Source organism: Anser brachyrhynchus (genome assembly GCF_964034855.1).
Source record: "Anser brachyrhynchus genome assembly, chromosome: 1".
NCBI lineage: Eukaryota > Metazoa > Chordata > Aves > Anseriformes > Anatidae > Anser > Anser brachyrhynchus.
Genome location: NC_137694.1, coordinates 18,790,748 through 18,810,046, shown reverse-complemented (window position 1 = coordinate 18,810,046; position 19,299 = coordinate 18,790,748). Strand labels below are relative to the sequence as shown.

General features: G+C 41.6%; 1 protein-coding gene across 1 annotated transcript in view; it reads left to right on the top strand.

Moving 5' to 3' along the window:
* Positions 1-5,751: 5,751 nt before the first annotated feature.
* Positions 5,752-19,299, top strand: part of LOC308197514 (uncharacterized protein) — a 206,914-nt gene continuing 193,366 nt past the window's right edge. The window contains exon 1 of the mRNA XM_080598065.1: positions 5,752-9,572. Coding sequence (XP_080454191.1) covers positions 5,780-8,833 — 3,054 coding nt within the window. The 5' untranslated portion in view covers positions 5,752-5,779 and the 3' untranslated portion in view covers positions 8,834-9,572. The remainder of the gene's footprint in view (positions 9,573-19,299) is intronic.

Here is a 19,299-nt window from a genome sequence, read left to right as displayed (position 1 = left end):
ATTTTTATTTACAAAACCATTAGCGTTTTTGTTCTCCCCACTTAAGTGCAATTGAGGACTTCGATCTGATTTGTATCTTTCCAATTCTGAAAAGACTTACACATATGCTTAATCACACAGATATGCATATTCTCACTGAAACAAATGTATAAATTATGCAAAAGGCTTTGCAGGATCAACAGCATAATTCGTACATCTTCCGAAGGACCTTCATATATACTCATACGCTACTTAATATTTTGTTTACCCTTTTTCTAGTGTGCTGATCTAAACACAAATAAGCTTTCCAGTAGAATTATTTTAACACATTCATAATTGTAAATCACAGGCAGCTTAGGGACATGGAAGTATGAAGACCAGTTTGATTTGCATAATGATCACTCATAGTTCCTTCTACTGAGTTGCATTTTTTGTTTGGAATATGCTCATTATCTAACTATATAAATTAAAGCAGATTATTACTATTACTATTCATGAACGGGCAAAAGTGGTGTGGAGAATGCGCATTCTATGGTGTATGAATCAGTCTGAATTCCTGAAGCATGAGTTTTGTGTTTGTAGCCAATATGAAAATGGTGGGAAATGTTTACACCTGGAACTCCATCTTGAGAAGCAAGGACACAGTCAAAAGTGCTAGTTCAGAAATTTTCACCTTGTTTCACAGTGATTGTCTGATAACATTTCACAATGTCAAATATAAGGACAAAAATACTAAATTCTTAATTTTTAGGTGGCTAATATTTTGCCATGGCCAGGTGGCTTCCTGAACCAATTGCTATTAAGTCAGTGCAGAAAGGGTCAGAATATGGAAGGGAAAAAGGAAAAGGCTGGAGGCAGGAAGCTGGTCTTACTTCATCATCCTCTCAGATGTTGGTATCTCATTCTCTGTCATCACAGGTGAATGCTGATCTTAACTTTCAAAGAGTGCAATTAAATTTTGCTAAAGAGCTGAGAAACCTGAATGCTGCACTTTCCATGCATTATTGTAAGAATGAATAACAGAAGACTTGGTCTTGAGTACATCTGAATCAGATACTTATGGACTTTTCTGAATCTCATAAGAATGTCCTATGTTGAGAATTGAGGTATATAAGCCTGGAGAAATATCTAGCTTCTCTGAGATAGACAATATGACTTAGAACCGTAATGCATGGTTCACCAACTTCAGATAAAATACAAATAAACAATTTAGCCTAAGCACCTAATTTTTACATTGCAAAAGCTAGACAAATTGAACTTATTTAGCTTAACTAACAATCTTTCTTAATATCTTTTTTTTTTTTTCATGTTCATTTATAAGTGAAGCAGGGAAAACGGGGGAAAATTGAGGGAGTTACAGATAAATGATAACAGACACTGTAGAACCAACATTGGCCAGTTAATATATCATATGCAAGATTAGATTTTTTGCATTTAATTTTCCTTTTTCCCCAGGTCCATGTACTTTCAAAAAATGTAGATTCAAAATGCACTTCAAAGTAATTAAACTTTTTGCAAAAATGTTGAGCACTGAAAATTCCATAAAAAGTTCCTTCTCTGGGACAGTCATATTTGTTGGGGTATAGTACTATTCTGACTACATCTGGCTAATTTCTCTTCAGAGAATGTTTATGCCCAGCAAACTCACCGCCTTCAGAAAACAGTTATTGTCCTGGTTCCAGTTAGGACAGAGTTAAGTAGCTCATAGTAGCTGGTAGGGTGCTATGTTTTGGATTAGAATGAGAAGAGCGCTGATAACATGCTGATGTTTTAATTGTTGCAGAGCAGTGTTTACACCAGGCCAAGGACTTTTCGGCTTCTTGCTCTGTCCTGCCAGCGAGCAGGCTGGGGGTGCAGCAGGAGCTGGGAGGGGACAGACCCAGGACAGCTGACCCAAACTGGCCAAAGGGGTATTCCATACCATCTGACGTCATGCTAAACAATATATAGGGGTGGCTGGCCGGGGTGGGGGGGCCGGCTGCTCGGGAATAGGCTGGGCATCGGTCAGCGGGTGGTGAGCAATTGCATTGTGCATCACTTGTTTTCTTACACATTATTATTGTTAATACTATTACCATTATCACTATTATTATTATTATTGTTATTATTATTTTCCTGTCTTAATAAACTGTCTTTATCTCAACTCACAGGCTTCACTTTCCCGTTTCTCTCCCCCCATCCCAGAGAGGGAGGGGGGAGGGTGAGCGAACGGCTGTGTGGTGTTTAGCTGCCAGCCGGGTTAAACCACAACAGTCTTTTTGGCGCCCAACGTGGGGCCCGAAGGGTTGAGATATCGACAAATCTGACCAGAGTGTGTTAAACTAAAATTGGTATAAGTATTGGACCTGCTTAATAGTTGCTAGTCACGATGTTGATTGCCTTAATCTCCAGTCTGCTGTACCTGTATTCCAAATTGAGTTTTATGGTGCGTTACTTTCTGTATGTGCTCCCTGTTGCACTGTTTATCCTTTCCGGGCCCTGGTTTAAGATTGTTATGGTACTGTGCGGTGTAACAATGGCTTATGAAATGATGAAATATCTGGTCACGACTTTAACCTGGTATTTGTACTCAGCACTGACGTCGACTCTATACTTTGGAACCCATATCTCGGAAACTATTAGCAATTACACCTATTGCCTGTTTTCGTTAGGGAGCCAATCTGTGAAGGGGACAGGGGAAGACATGTTTCCCTACCTGTTCACTCTCCCTTTCTCCTTCACCACCACTCTCTTATCCCCCGAGTTAGTTACGGTGGTTCTCCGAGATGTTGAATATCCTTGGGATACTCAGACCAGCCTGCTCTTGTTGTTATGTCTCCTGAATGCGCTTCAGATTTTGTGGAGGGTTAAACAACTACTTAGGAATCTCATCCGGAGATCTGTCTTGAGGCGGGATAGTTGCGAGTGGCAGGGAGTGTGGGAGGATATGGGCAGGTTTCTAGAGCAGTGGTCACCTCCAGTGTTTTGGACATTCACCCCTGAACAACTGCAAAATCCTAAAAAGCTGGCAGAATGCTTGAAAAAAAGGTGTCATGACTCTGGCAGTTCCAAAGTGACACAAATCACTGTAGCGTGCTGGGGTCTGGCTTGTGCCTATCGAGCTGCAATTGATGTTATTAGCAACCTAGCTCCAGCTCCTGCAGCCGCTCCAGCTGCAGCTCCTGCAGCCGCTCCAGCTCCAGCTCCTGCAGCTACTCCAGCTGCAGCTCCTGCAGCCGCTCCAGTTCCAGCTCCTGCAGCTACTCCAGCTCCAGCTCCTGCAGCCGCTCCAGTTCCAGCTCCTGCAGCTACTCCAGCTCCAGCTCCTGCAGCCGCTCCAGTTCCAGCTCCTGCAGCTACTCCAGCTCCAGCTCCTGCAGCCGCTCCAGCTCCAGCTCCTGCAGCCGCTCCAGCTCCAGCTCCTGCAGCCGCTCCAGCTCCAGCTCCAGCTCCTGCAGCCGCTCCAGTTCCAGCTCCTGCAGCTACTCCAGCTCCAGCTCCTGCAGCCGCTCCAGCTCCTGCAGCCGCTCCAGTTCCAGCTCCTGCAGCTACTCCAGCTCCAGCTCCTGCAGCCGTTCCAGTTCCAGCTCCTGCAGCCGCTCCAGCTCCTGCAGCCGCTCCAGCTCCAGCTCCTGCAGCTACTCCAGCTCCAGCTCCTGCAGCCGCTCCAGCTCCTGCAGCCGCTCCAGCTCCAGCTCCTGCAGCCGTTCCGGCTCCTGCAGCCGCTCCAGCTCCTGCAGCCGCTCCAGCTCCTGCAGCTGCCCCAGCTCCTGCAGCTGCCCCAGCTCGTGCAGCTGCTCCCACTCCTGTGGCTGGGTCAGAGAAACGAGCTGTAGCAGTGCAAGTTGACCCCGCAGAGGGTATCCCAACCCCTGTGGCAGACCCTGTGTCTGGGTCAGAGAAACGAGCTGTAGCAGTGCAAGTTGACCCCGCAGAGTGTATTCCAAGCCCTGTGGCAGACCCTGTGTCTGGGTCAGAGAAACGAGCTGTAGCAGTGCAAGTTGACCCCGCAGAGTGTATTCCAAGCCCTGTGGCAGACCCTGTGTCTGGGTCAGAGAAACGAGCTGTAGCAGTGCAAGTTGACCCCGCAGAGGGTATTCCAACCCCTGTGGCAGACCCTGTGGCTGGGTCAGAGAAACGAGCTGTAGCAGTGCAAGTTGCCCCTGTAGACAAGGTGAAAAAATGGTATAGAGGCTCAGGTCGTTTAAAACGCAGACAGTCTTCTGCTAAGTCTGGGCGAAGTGAAGACGAGGCTGGGCCATCAAAGGTGCAGGAGACTGAAGATGAGGATGAGGATGGCGAAAGATCAACAGTAACTACCCGGACTCCATACCAGCCATCAAAGGTGCAGGAGACTGAAGATGAGGATGAGGATGTCGAAAAATCAACAGTAATTACCCGGACTCTATACCAGCGTGAGCTACGAGATGTGCGAAAAGATTTTGGTCGCTGTATAGGCGAGCAGCTTGTCACCTGGCTGCTCCGGTGCTGGGACACGGGAGCCAATTATGTGGAATTGGAGGGCAAGGAAGCCAGGCGGCTGGGATCCCTTGCTAGGGACGCATGCATTGACAAAGCAATTGGAGATGGAGCACAATCTCGCAGCCTCTGGAGGCGTCTCCTGTCAGCTGTGAAGGAAAGGTATCTCTTCAAGGAAGAACTTGTATGTTTACCAAGCAAATGGACCACCATGGAGAAGGGAATTCAGTACCTGAGGGAATTGGCCGTACGGGAAGTAATTTATAAGGACCTAGATGACGCACAAACATCCGCAGATCCAGATGCAGTCCAGTGTACACCACCCATGTGGCGGAAGTTTGTACGGAGTGCCCCACCATCATATGCCAACTCATTGGCAATACTAGCCTGGAAAACGGAGGAGAATCCCACAGTGAATGAAGTGACTAAAATACTCCGGCAGTACGAAGGAAATCTCTCCTCTTCCCTAAAGGCCTGTGTCTCAGCTGTGGAGAAACTCTCTGAAGAGGTCCACCAACTTAAAGAGAATTTATCTTCCCCTCCACCTGAACGAACCAGTGTCCACCAGCTAAAAGAGAATGCTTTAGAGAAACTTTCTGAAAAGATCCACCAACTTGAAGAAAGATTATCTTCCCCTTCACCTGAACGAACCAGTGTCCACCAGCTAAAAGAGAATGCTTTGGAGAAACTTTCTGAAAAGATCCACCAACTTGAAGAAAGATTATCTTCCCCTTCACCTGAACGAACCAGTGTCCACCAGCTAAAAGAGAATGCTTTGGAGAAACTTTCTGAAAAGATCCACCAACTTGAAGAAAGATTATCTTCCCCTTCACCTGAACGAACTAGTGTCCACCAGCGAAAAGAGAATACCTTGGAGAAACTTTCTGAAGAGATCCACCAACTTAAAGAGAGTTTATTTTCCTCCCCACCTGTACAAACCAGTGTCTCAGCTATTAGGGGTAAACGTTCATCTATGCAAGGAAGACAATATGGTGGGCACACACACCGCGCCACCCTGTGGTTTTACCTACGTGACCATGGAGAGGACATGAGAAAATGGGATGGAAAATCTACTGCGACCCTAGAGGCACGGGTACGTGAATTGCAAAGGAAAACAATTGGGAAAAAGGAGTTCTCTGAAAGGTTTGCTGCTCCAACTTCCAGCAGGCAGTCCTTTAAACACAGAAATGAAGATTCTGACCAGGACTAGAGGGGCCCTGCCTCCAGCCAGGGGGAGGAAAGGGACAATCGAGTTTATTGGACTGTGTGGATTCGATGGCCTGGCACGTCAGACGCACAGAAGTATAAGGCTTTGGTAGACACCGGTGCACAATGTACTCTAATGCCATCAAGCTATAAAGGGCCAGAGCCCATCTGTATTTATGGTGTGACGGGGGGATCCCAGCAGTTAACTGTATTGGAGGCTGAAGTGAGTCTAACCGGTAATGAGTGGCAAAAGCACCGTATTGTGACTGGCCCAGATGCTCCGTGCATCCTTGGCATAGACTATCTTAGAAGAGGATATTTCAAGGACCCAAAAGGGTTCCGCTGGGCTTTTGGCATAGCTGCTTTGGAGACAGAGGACATTAAACAGTTGTCTACCTTGCCTGGTCTCTCAGAGGACCCTTCTGTTGTGGGGTTGCTGAGGGTTGAAGAACAGCAAGTGCCGATCGCTACCACAACTGTGCACCGGCGGCAATATCGCACCAACCGAGACTCCCTGAGTCCCATCCATAAGCTAATTCGTCAACTGGAGAGCCAAGGAGTGATCAGCAAGACTCATTCACCTTTTAATAGTCCCATATGGCCAGTGCGAAAGTCTAATGGTGAGTGGAGATTAACAGTGGACTATCGTGGCCTGAACGAAGTCACGCCACCACTGAGTGCTGCAGTGCCGGACATGCTAGAACTCCAGTATGAACTGGAATCAAAGGCAGCCAAGTGGTATGCCACAATTGATATCGCTAATGCATTTTTCTCCATCCCTCTAGCAGCACAGTGCAGGCCACAGTTTGCTTTCACTTGGAGGGGAGTCCAATATACTTGGAATCGGCTGCCCCAGGGGTGGAAACACAGCCCTACCATTTGCCATGGACTGATCCAGTCTGCGCTGGAGCAGGGGGAAGCTCCTGAACACCTGCAGTACATCGATGACATCATTGTGTGGGGTGACACTGCAGAAGAAGTTTTCGAGAAAGGGAAGAAAATAGTCCAAATCCTTCTGAAGGCCGGTTTTGCCATAAAACAGAATAAAGTTAAAGGACCTGCACGAGAGATCCAGTTTTTAGGAATAAAATGGCAAGATGGACGCCGTCAAATCCCAATGGATGTGATCAACAAAATAACAGCTATGTCTCCACCAACTAGCAAAAAAGAAACACAAACTTTCCTAGGTGTCGTGGGGTTTTGGAGAATGCATATTCCAAATTACAGTCTGATTGTAAACCCGCTCTACCAAGTAACCCGTAAGAAGAATGCTTTTGAATGGGGCCCTGAGCAACGACAAGCCTTTGAACAAATTAAGCAGGAAATAGTTCATGCAGTAGCCCTCGGGCCAGTCCGAACAGGACCAGATGTAAAGAATGTGCTCTACACCGCAGCCGGAGAGAATGGTCCCACCTGGAGCCTCTGGCAGAAAGAACCTGGGGAAACTCGAGGTCGACCCCTGGGGTTTTGGAGTCGGGGATACAGAGGATCTGAAGCCCGCTATACTCCAACTGAAAAGGAGATATTGGCAGCATATGAAGGAGTTCGATCTGCTTCGGAAGTGGTCGGTACTGAAGCGCAGCTCCTCCTGGCACCCCGACTGCCGGTACTAGGCTGGATGTTCAAAGGAAGGGTCCCCTCTACGCATCATGCAACTGATGCTACATGGAGCAAGTGGGTTGCACTGATTACTCAGCGGGCTCGAATAGGAAACCCCAGTCGCCCAGGAATCTTGGAGGTGATTATGGACTGGCCAGAAGGCAAATACTTTGGGATATCACCAGAGGAGGAGGTGGTTCGTGCTGAAGAAGCCCCCCTGTACAACAAGCTACCGGAAAATGAGAAGAAATATGCCTTGTTCACTGACGGGTCCTGTCGTATTGTGGGAAAGCATCGGAGATGGAAAGCTGCTGTATGGAGTCCTACACGACGAGTTGCAGAAGCTGCTGAGGGAGAAGGTGAATCGAGTCAGTTTGCAGAAGTAAAAGCCATTCAGCTGGCTTTAGATATTGCTGAACGAGAAAAGTGGCCAGTTCTCTATCTCTATACTGATTCATGGATGGTAGCAAATGCCCTGTGGGGGTGGTTACAGCAATGGAAGCAGAACAACTGGCAGCGCAGGGGCAAGCCCATCTGGGCTGCGGCATTGTGGCAAGATATTGCTGCCCGGGTAGAGAACCTGGTTGTAAAGGTACGCCATGTAGATGCTCATGTGCCCAAGAATCGGGCTACTGAAGAACACCAAAACAACCAGCAGGTGGATCAGGCTGCTAAGATTGAAGTGGCTCAGGTGGACCTGGACTGGCAACATAAAGGTGAATTATTTATAGCCCGATGGGCCCATGACACCTCAGGCCATCAAGGTAGAGATGCAACCTACAGATGGGCTCGTGATCGAGGGGTGGACCTGACCATGGACACTATAGCACAGGTTATTCATGACTGTGAAACATGTGCTGCAATCAAGCAAGCCAAACGGTCAAAACCTCTTTGGTATGGAGGACGATGGCTGAAATATAAATATGGAGAGGCCTGGCAGATTGATTACATCACACTCCCTCAAACCCGCAACGGCAAGCGCCACGTACTTACAATGGTGGAAGCAACCACCGGATGGCTGGAAACATATCCTGTGCCCCATGCCACCGCCCGGAACACTATCCTGGGCCTTGAAAAGCAAGTCTTATGGCGACATGGCACCCCAGAGAGAATTGAGTCAGACAACGGGACTCATTTCCGAAACAACCTTATAGACACTTGGGCCAAAGAACATGGTATTGAGTGGGTGTATCACATCCCCTATCATGCACCAGCCTCTGGAAAAGTTGAACGATACAATGGACTGTTGAAGACTACACTGAAAGCAATGGGTGCTGGGACATTCAAAAATTGGGATACACATTTGGCAAAGGCCACCTGGTTAGTCAATACCAGGGGATCTGCCAACCGAGCTGGACCTGCCCAATCAAACCTGTTACGCACTGTAGAAGGGGATAAAGTTCCTGTAGTGCACGTAAGAAACATGCTGGGTAAAACAGTCTGGGCTACTCCTGCCTCAGGAAAAGGCAAACCCATTCGTGGAATTGCTTTTGCTCAGGGACCTGGATGCACTTGGTGGGTAATGCAAAAGAATGGGGAGGTCCGGTGTGTACCTCAAGGGGATTTGATACTGGGTGAGAATAGCCCATGAGTTGAATTGTAGTATGTTAATTATTATATAATAATGTATGTCATCACTACCATGATTGCTATATATCATAGATGAAAATGGTGATTAATTAGAATGTATTGGACAGAGTGTAACCTGAGCATGATATAAATGGTATGGAATAAGGGGTGGATATCTGTCCTGGTTCCAGTTAGGACAGAGTTAAGTAGCTCATAGTAGCTGGTAGGGTGCTATGTTTTGGATTAGAATGAGAAGAGCGCTGATAACATGCTGATGTTTTAATTGTTGCAGAGCAGTGTTTACACCAGGCCAAGGACTTTTCGGCTTCTTGCTCTGTCCTGCCAGCGAGCAGGCTGGGGGTGCAGCAGGAGCTGGGAGGGGACAGACCCAGGACAGCTGACCCAAACTGGCCAAAGGGGTATTCCATACCATCTGACGTCATGCTAAACAATATATAGGGGTGGCTGGCCGGGGTGGGGGGGCCGGCTGCTCGGGAATAGGCTGGGCATCGGTCAGCGGGTGGTGAGCAATTGCATTGTGCATCACTTGTTTTCTTACACATTATTATTGTTAATACTATTACCATTATCACTATTATTATTATTATTGTTATTATTATTTTCCTGTCTTAATAAACTGTCTTTATCTCAACTCACAGGCTTCACTTTCCCGTTTCTCTCCCCCCATCCCAGAGAGGGAGGGGGGAGGGTGAGCGAACGGCTGTGTGGTGTTTAGCTGCCAGCCGGGTTAAACCACAACAGTTATACACACAAAACTATCCAAACTCTGAAAAAAAGACAGAGTGTCAGGAATACTTTCAGATGGTGCTAAATTTATTTTATTTTATTTTATTTTTTTATTTTCTACTAAAAGACTAACCGGAAAATAGGATTTCTGCAAAGACTGATTTTTATGTTGTTGTTGTTTGGTTGTTTTTTTTTCTCTTCCTACCTGCTGTGTCTCAGAGACTACTCTATTGAGACTGTCTGGTCAGTTTACTTATTTATTTTTAGTTCTTAAATTACAGATTTGCCAGTTATCACATAGAACACAAATAGCAATACAGATATTTTCTCCTCGTTTGAAGTTTATTATGGATGTGGCTTCAGGTTTTTATATTTGCAAGCAACATTAAACTTATGCTCATACCGTGCATTTTAGTTTATAAAATAGGTGCTCAGCAAAATAAAAATAAAATAAAATAAAAAATCCATAATCCATAATGTTAGCCTGGATGACTCAAATAATCAATCTGAGTTCGTGGCTCATGATAGTTTGTTTCACACAGAGCATATGTTGCCTGAAAAGAATTAATAGAGGAAACTGAAACTAGAGGAAAGTACATCTAAATTTTCTATTTATACTCATTCTCCTTTCAAACAGAAATAAACCAAACCACTATGTTACTTAATCCAAAATATTTTGTTTCTTTCAATACAGCAAAATTTGAATGAGAATATACCATATGCAAACTAAAAATAAACAAACAAGTAAATAAATAAAAATTGCATATTCGGATTTTGCTAGCTGGAAATACCCTTTTAAATTTTAACCAATGCCTTAAGTAATTAGCCTCATTAACACTATGCAAATGACTTTTGGCTTCAGAAGGCCAAGAATAAGGTTTGTTCTTGGAACCAAATGTATTTTCATTATAAAGGATATTACATCAAGCACCCTTTAGAAATGAAGCCTGTTTGATTAGCATCAGTGAGCCCCAAGAGCACTTCATGGAAAATCTGCTAACCCTCTTTTAATGCAAATATTTATCTGGGAATTCAGCACAGTCTAAAATCCTAATGGGGTCTTGCTGTTTTGCCTTCAAAACCCTTTAAAAACAACTACGCTTGATGACTCAGGATGTCAGCATTTCCAAATTTAAACATTAAGCATTTCAGGAAGACAGACTAATCATAGGTTTATTAACCTCTGCTCTGAAGCCATCAAGGTCACATACCTTTGTTGACTTAAAAGTAAGACTATGTTTATTAATCTATTGTATAGACAAAGATTAATTGCTGATTTGTGCTGAATCCTCTTGGAAGGCAACATAAATTGACTTTATTTAGAAATATATCAATATTTCGTGAGTGTTCTATCCTATTTATAATAAGTTTATACCAGGATAAAGAAAAAGTGTCAGTAGTTCCTGTCTATATACACATATACTTCATTAACTTGTGTAAATGATGAAATATGATAAAATACCTTAAAAAATAGTGGGGAACTTGCTAGATTTGGTTTTCCGAAACGAATTAAATTCATCCCTGAATTCTAAACTTTAAAAAATATCATTACATGTCAATTTAATTTAAATCATATATTATGCGCAATTTTAGAGTGATCAGCAAAGGTATTTGAATAAGCAATGTGATGGAAACTTAAACTGGTTATAAGATTAAATAAAAAGGAACATGGGTGCAGATAGAAAAGGAAAAATTGGATACTAAGCATTATTTGGGAGACGGGTGTCTTCCGTTGTAAAACAAAAGGAAAAACATCTTCCCTGTGAAAAAACATTTTTTTCTCAGTATGATGAAGTTCTAAAAAGAAAAGCGAAATAAACTACCTTCCCCTAGGGGGTGGGAGAGGGGAAGTCAAATGAGGAGAGGGGGAGAAATTTGGTGAAAAAAAAAAGAAAATAGAAAATAATGATACAATAATATTATTGCAGTATTTGTGTCAGTTTATAGCATAAACAGAATATTGTATCAATTTATAGCTATAATATCACAAAAAAAGATAATTACAAGAAAAAGACTGAAACTGTTTAGTTTAAGAGATTAACATAATGTTTACAAGCTGTGAAGGTACGTTCTATTTGAACAGTAGCAAGTGAGCATGCAATGAAAATGAATATTTTGTATTGATCAAAACAGTGTACTTCTTCATAGAAAGGACAGGTAGTTTGCTACTCGAAGTTATCACTCAAATTAAAATATTATCAGGATTCAGGGGAACAAAGAATAAAATCCATGCACCTTGAAGGGCATGCTAAACTTTCTTTCAGTTTCAGCAGTTCTAGAGTTTTACCTAGTGTTGTACCTACCCCAGAAATGGTTGCCCAAAATCTTACAAAAAAGTATGTATATATATATATATGTATATATTTGATGCTTTTATTTGTTTTTGTCCTCTAAATGTAAGCCAGAAAACAGAAAAAAAAATATATAAATTGCTTACTTTAAATTTGATTTTCACTTTTCTAGCTGTTTATTTTTTTAATGTTTATTTTAGGAAAATAAGTAGGAATCAGGGTCATTTTTCTCTTTTTCAAAGTATTTTAAATCTTCTATATTCCATTTGTGACACTACTCTTTCTAAAATCAATCATTAAATATTCGTAAAGACAGACAGATAATAATTGAGTAATATGACTTTGACAGGGAAAAACTACCCAAACTGCAAATATTTCCAAGAGTAAAGAAATTTTAAGCCTGTTGTAATATTCATCTGTGTTCATTAGTATAACTTAACTTCTAACCAATGGTGTTACACTGTGAGTAAAACGGAACACAGCATACATGTGGCACTAATAAATTGCTTATATAATTAACATCTTTAAAATCTAATTAAAATGAAACAAATAGTTATTATTTGTCCACTTAATGAAATGCTAATACTCTGAGTATAAATTAATATAAAAAAGCCTCATTAATGCTGTTTAAATTGTTATACAGAAAACTTACTAATATCTAGCCCTTCCTTTGGTTAGTGGAGATATTTTTTCTCTGGTAAAGTGAGGGGTATCACAGTGAGTCCTTCGTGTCCCAAGGCCTTCACTAGGAAGGGGTATGACATTCATGGTGGAGGTCCCCTCCTCCTCAGTATGGAGGTCTACTTCATTTTATTTTTATGTGTTTCCTAACATCAGGCTGCTGCTGGCTGCTCCCAACAGGGTTTAGAATGACCCCTCAGCCTCCCCCAGGTTCAGCGCCTCAGGGGCTCTTTGCTGGGCAGCCATTCCCTGGCTTTGACAGACCCCTTCCATGGGAGGCACTGGCAGAGCTCAGCCCAAGGCAAGCGCTGAAAACAGCTCAACCCTGCTCTGACCAAAGGGAGTCCTGAACCTTGAGCATGAGATCTATAGATGGGTTTTGACTGATACCAGAAAAAAACAAACAAAAAAACCCAAAAACTCTAAATAATATATATAATATATAATATATATTATAAACTCAATAATACAATTCCTATCCAATGCAATATGTCCTGATGTTAGCTTAGTTAAACTTCAGACTCTGAAAGACTTATGAATTGCTGCACTGATAGCAGAACACTCAACAGTCTTTGACATATGAATGAATGCTGTTAGGTTTTCTGTAAAATCAAATAATCATAAATTCTATATAGTAATATTTTAATGAGATTTAGACAGCTCGTACATGCAGAAAAGAAAGGAATTCAAAGTACTAGGATGCATCTATGCATTTTGAAATATCAAAATAGTCTTTCTTTGTTACTTATGCTATCAGGCTTTCTGGCGTACCATGAACAGATACAACATATCACTCAACATATCAAAAAGTCTCAAAGAAATCAATTCATGACCTTACAGTTTCTGGAATTGGCTTATCTAAATTCTCAGATCCTAGATATTTAATTTCATTAGTCTCTGAACTGTATAATTAAAAATAAAAGCATTCCTCACAAAGCTTACGTATTCACCCAAAGTTTCCTCTACTGTCAAAGGAAACAGATAGCTTACATTTATACTGTTAAATAATAAAGGGCCAAGAAGCAAAGTCAGCATTGAACTGCTGATCATCCATACCGCTTAGCTCTTTGTAAGCTCCCTGGCACATTTTGAGCCATTCAAATCAGTGCTTTCCTAGATATTGCCTGGGCATGATTTAGGTGTTAACATATGCAAGGGATCATTTGCCATAGATAGCAAGAAGACTGCACCATCTGTCTTTCTTTGACCTACAAAATACTCCAATATTAGTCTAGTTGGCTTTGTATCTTCAAATACCCATGACATGACTTCACCCCACATACCATGGCTGGACCCACAAACTATCAGTTTATTACTGTGAAAACATCCTCATAATTAATTGTAACACATCTCTTCAATTTCTGGACTCACTTTGAACCGAACCATCCCTTTCACATGCACACAGAATTAGAATTATTTATTATGACTGTAGAGTCACCATATGGCCCTGAAAAAGCCTTGGGCCAAATAGTGTACAGTGTGGATTTAGTGAGCCTCTGACAGATGGCCCCAGGGTCAGACAGTGGTGTCTGCTTGGTTTTACTTAGCAATATGACATAAGGCCCCCAAGAGTGATTTGGCCAGTCTAAGTTCTGACTCACCATCTGATGTCTATTATTCTCTTTCCACAGTGGATAGGCTGCAAATGTACACAGTTATGCATACATATATATGTGTGTGTGTTTATATATACATATACACATAAACATTTAGGTATATATACTATATAGTTAAGGAATTAGAGCTCATTGTGTTGGGAGTGTTTAGATAAATCAAGATAGTTTAAAACTTAAAAACAAAACAAAACAAAACAAAACAAAAAACAACTAAACAACAACAACAACTTACCAAACTGACATTCATTTACAACACATTTTGTGCTTATGGGTTTTTTTACCTACCATTAAATGATATCAACACATATTAATTCTTACACATCCCTATCAGTGCATATTCAAAGAATTCAGTCCTTAAATATCATATCATACATTGCTGTGAGTATACAATACCACGTAGTTGATGCTGTATAGTTAGCCTGACAGATGCAGCTCTTGATGTTCTCAGTCTCCAAGGTCAACAGACCTGAAAATTTGTCAGTGAGGGGCAATAATATAGAAACAGATATCTTCATTCTACTACTCAAATTTTTAAATCTAATCTTTTTATAAGATGGCTAAATTTCTAGACAATTATCAGTTCCTGGTACCCATCCTTAGATGCAACCACCCCCAGAATAAATGCCCAGCCTGGATGCTACTTCCCTAGCCTAGGACAGCTGGCTTATCCTGATGTTCAACTGTTTTCTACGTTCGGTTGATTGGTTGTTTGTTTTTCCCTTTGCTTCTTTTCTTAAATCAAAAATGGTCTTTCTCCTGCTCTAAGTTTTTTTTTTATTTGTTTGTTTTGTTTGTTTGTTTTTCCCACTAATGATCAGAACCAGCCATTAGTGAGTTTTCAAAGTTTGGGAGCTTTCCCACGTTTCCATGTTTTCAAGGCCTTTGCAGTTACCTCTTGTTTAAAAAAAGACAATGGAGAAAGTTGTGGGTTGACCGGGAGGTTGCTCACCAGTTACCATCACAGGCAAAACTGACTTGGCTTGGGGATGTTTAATTCATTTTATTGCCAACTAATAATGGAGTAGAATAGGGAGAACTAAAAACAAAATTTAAAACACCCTTTTTCTTCCCAAGGCTCAACTTCATTCCCAACTACTCCACCTATTCCCAGCCTGAGCAGCACAAAGGGTATGGGAAATGAGGGTGTTGGGGTCAGTTCAAAACTTTGTTTCCACTGCTCCTTTCTCCTCGCACATTTTGCCTGCTCCATTGTGGGGTCCCTTCCACAGAATGCAGTCCTTCATAAACTGCTCCAGAGTGGGGCCTTCCTACAGGGTGTAGTTCTTCAAAAACTGCTCCAGTGTGGGTGCCCCGTGGGACAGAATACCTGTCAGACAACCTGCTCCTGTCCAGGCACCTCTCCATGGGTACACAGTTCCTGTCACAAGCTTGCAGGACTCTCCATGGGCTGCAGCTTCCTTCAGCTTATATCCACCTGTTCTGGTGTGGGAACTTCCCTGGGCTGCAGAGTGACTATCTGCTCCAGCATGGTTTTCCAAGAGCTGGAGGGGAATAATCTCCATCACCATGGTGCCCTCCATGGGCTGCAGGGTAATCTCTTCTCCAGTGCCTGGAGCACCGCCTCCTTCACTTACCTTGGTGTCTGCAGGGTTGTTTCACATTTTCTCGCTCCTCTCTCTCACAGCTGCTATCTGGCATTTTGTATCCTTCCTTAAACATGCTATTTACACAGGCACAACCAGCTGATTGGTTCAGCTTTGGCCAGTGGTGGACCCATTTTGGAGCCAGCTGGAACTGGCTCATTCTGACATGAGACAGCTCCTGGTCTCTTCTCAAAGAGGCCATCCCTACAGCCCCCCTGCTAAAAACTTTGCCACATAAAGGCAATACAGGGTGCCCAAGACCTCTTTAGTTACAGAAAAAAAATTCCAAACTGTGGTATATTTCTTTCAGACACCTTAGTTAGATAGGATATTAGGATGGCTCCTGCAAATGCAAGAACAATCAAAATGTATCAACTAAATATATGCAAATCAAGCTGAAAGCTGTTTGACCATTTCAACACCACAATTATTCTTGTCTGCAGCTTCCTTAATCCACCACTTACACCGGACCACCAAAAATATAGCACTGTGTATTTTTCAACCTTTCAGTTGATGTTTTGTATGACAAAACCAAACATCTTTTTATTTATAATATTTTTATCTATACATATACATAAAAGCATTCATTAACACAATAATTGTAAACCTTCCAATTTCAGTTCCTTATTGTGCTGTTTTCCCATTACTTAGGAAATTTTGTTCATATAAAATGAACAAAATCATTGACTAATAAAACTTCCTACATTTTCAGATTCCTATTTTCATTCATACTTTAAAAGTTGTCATATGTGATGGAATACTGTTTCTTTACATATCTTTTCAGAATAGTTTACTTGGAAGAATATAAATAATCCCAGAGAACTGAATTAATTAACTAGCTCTCAGTTTCACCATTAATCATGCACTTTATTTTCATTTTGATTTTGGTTAATCAAAGACATATGCATCATTTTAATCAAATACTCGAATAGTCCATGTTCTTTAATACTTCTTTAATCTTCTGCATTAATTGCACTGCAAGTCTTGGAGGAGGGAATGTTTCCATGTTCATTCAAAAGGCATATATATAGGGAAAATTTTATGTTTCACTTTTTTTTTTGAATATTCCTACATATATTCAACAAATATATTGGACAAGTCTAGAGACAGAATTAATTTTTATCTTACACTTACCATATTGGAAAACCATTTATTGTAGCATAAAACTGTTCACTCTGTGATTTAAAATGATCACAGTAGCCTGAGTTCAGTTCAATATGTCTTGGATTGTCATGTCTGCCGGTATCATCCACATCTGATTATGTCAGACACCATAGAATGCTTTTCAACAACCACTGGCTTATTGTGCTGCCTGCATTTTTCAGTAAATTGATGGATGCGCATGACTTTACCATCACTGATTAGGGTAAATTCTGTGAATGCATGATCCTGAATTCTTCACATTACAATGTATTGGACTTTGCGCAATTTAAATGTTAGTATATTAAGTTTAAATTGAGCAGATGGTTTGAGAACAATATTTCACCAGAGCTAGAAGCTTATAAAAGTAATCCAATTCTGACTGAACACTGAGATTCAGCCAGAGGATAAATCTAAGATCTATATTCATATCTGCATACCAACTTTTAATTTATAGTAGGGGTGGAGCTCTGAAGACTCAAAACAACATAACCAATTAAAAAATATATATATCTTCTAATAATTTTATAGCAAAAACATTTTTTTTTGCCAAAGTTTGCAATCAAGAATAGGGCTTCATTTGTCAACATTAATAATAATTATTATAAAAATGTGAGTCTTGTTATATAAAATCTAGGTAAATAAAATATCTAGGCTGATTCTTTATCTTTAATATTTGAGCATCAGGGCATTAGAGATCAGTGGTCTTGTACTAATTCTGTGTTTCTTTCCATTCAGCACCTCATGTCTTTTCCATTAGGTACAGATGTGGTTGTAAATCCATATGAAGTAAGAACACCATGTCGCTAATCTTTGCTTTAAAAAGATGAAGCCTATTTAAACAAGTGTTCTCTTTTTATAATTCATTGAAGTGGCAGAATTTCACTGTAAGCATGAGCAATTCACAATTACCGTGTACTGTTGATTTAGGGATTGACTAACAAATAATTAGAAAATCACATCTCCACTATAAATAATGTTACACTTTTTAAAATATTTTACTTAAAGTCAGTCTGTGAAATATCAAAATGTTTCAATCGTAGTTTAAAAAATAAAGCATTTTATCACAAATTTTATTTCAGTAACTTGCTCAGTTGTCTCATCTTTCAACATTTTGTTTATAACTTAGCCTCTTTAAACAGGTTCCTGAGTGGCATTTAAAAGCTCTGTGTAAGTAGTGTTGACAGATTTAAATAACTAACTGTATCACTTTTCGAACAAGTAGCTGATAAAGTGAATACTGCTGAGAAGCTGTAGAAGTCTTCAGAAGAATGCTGGAAACCACAGGAAAGAAATTTGAATGAAAGTCTCACAAAGATAGGTGTAACAAGGACCTACTAAAATACAGTAAAATCTTCTGTATGGGTAGCAGGTTGACCTTGGCTGGCTGCCAGATGCCAACGTAACAGCTTCCTCACTTCCCCTTTTCAACAGGTCAGGAGAAGACAATGAGATAGGAAAAGTCATGGGTCAAGATAAGGACAGAGTATAACATCTGACACAGATAACACCAGTTAACATCATGGGCAAAACAGACCTGACTTGGGGAAAATTAATTTAATTTATTGCCAGTTAAAATAATTTGGGTAGTAGGGAACAAAGACAAAATTAAAATAACACCTCCCCAACCCCTTTTTCCCAGGCTTAACTTTGGTCCTTCATTCCTAACTCATCTACCTCCCTCATCAAGAGTTGCAGAGGTTATGAGCAATGGGGAGGTTATGGTCAGTCCGTAAGAGCTCCTCTGCTGCTTTTTCCTCTTCACACTTTGCCCATGTTCCAGCATGGGTCCTTCCTGTGGGCTGCAGTCCTTCAGCAAAAAAACAGCTCCAGGATGGGCTCTGCCACACTGTGCTGTGGATATCTGCTCCAGTGTGTTCCTCTCCAAGGACTGCATAGGAATCTCTGCACTGGAGCACCTTCTCCCACCCTTTCATGTCTGACCTGTGTTCACAGGTCTGTTTTTCACCTTTTTTTCCTCATTCTTCACTGAATGTGTAGCATTTTACCCTTTCTCAATTATATTTCTCAAAGGCACTGCCCCGTGGCTGCTGTTGGAGCCAGCTGGAACTGGCTGTGTCCAGCACAAGTCAGCCTCGGCCTCTCTCTCCTCACAGAGGAGCGCTGCAGCCTCATTTCCAGCACCCGGGCAGAGACACCCTGTAGAGGATGAATAAGAAAAGGCAGTAATTGCTATGTTTCATACTATCTAGGGAATAATTATAGCAAAGAAATAATTTGTGTGCCAGATGTCTGTAGAAAATGAGAAATGCATTGGTGTTCATACTGTGAGAACTATAGTGCCATACTTACAGCCATGGTAGTTACTAATGTCCCAGTATAACACAGGGATTTCTTGGCATAATTTCTAAAAGCTTAAGAACCAGTTTCCTGCCTTCTTGGGTATGT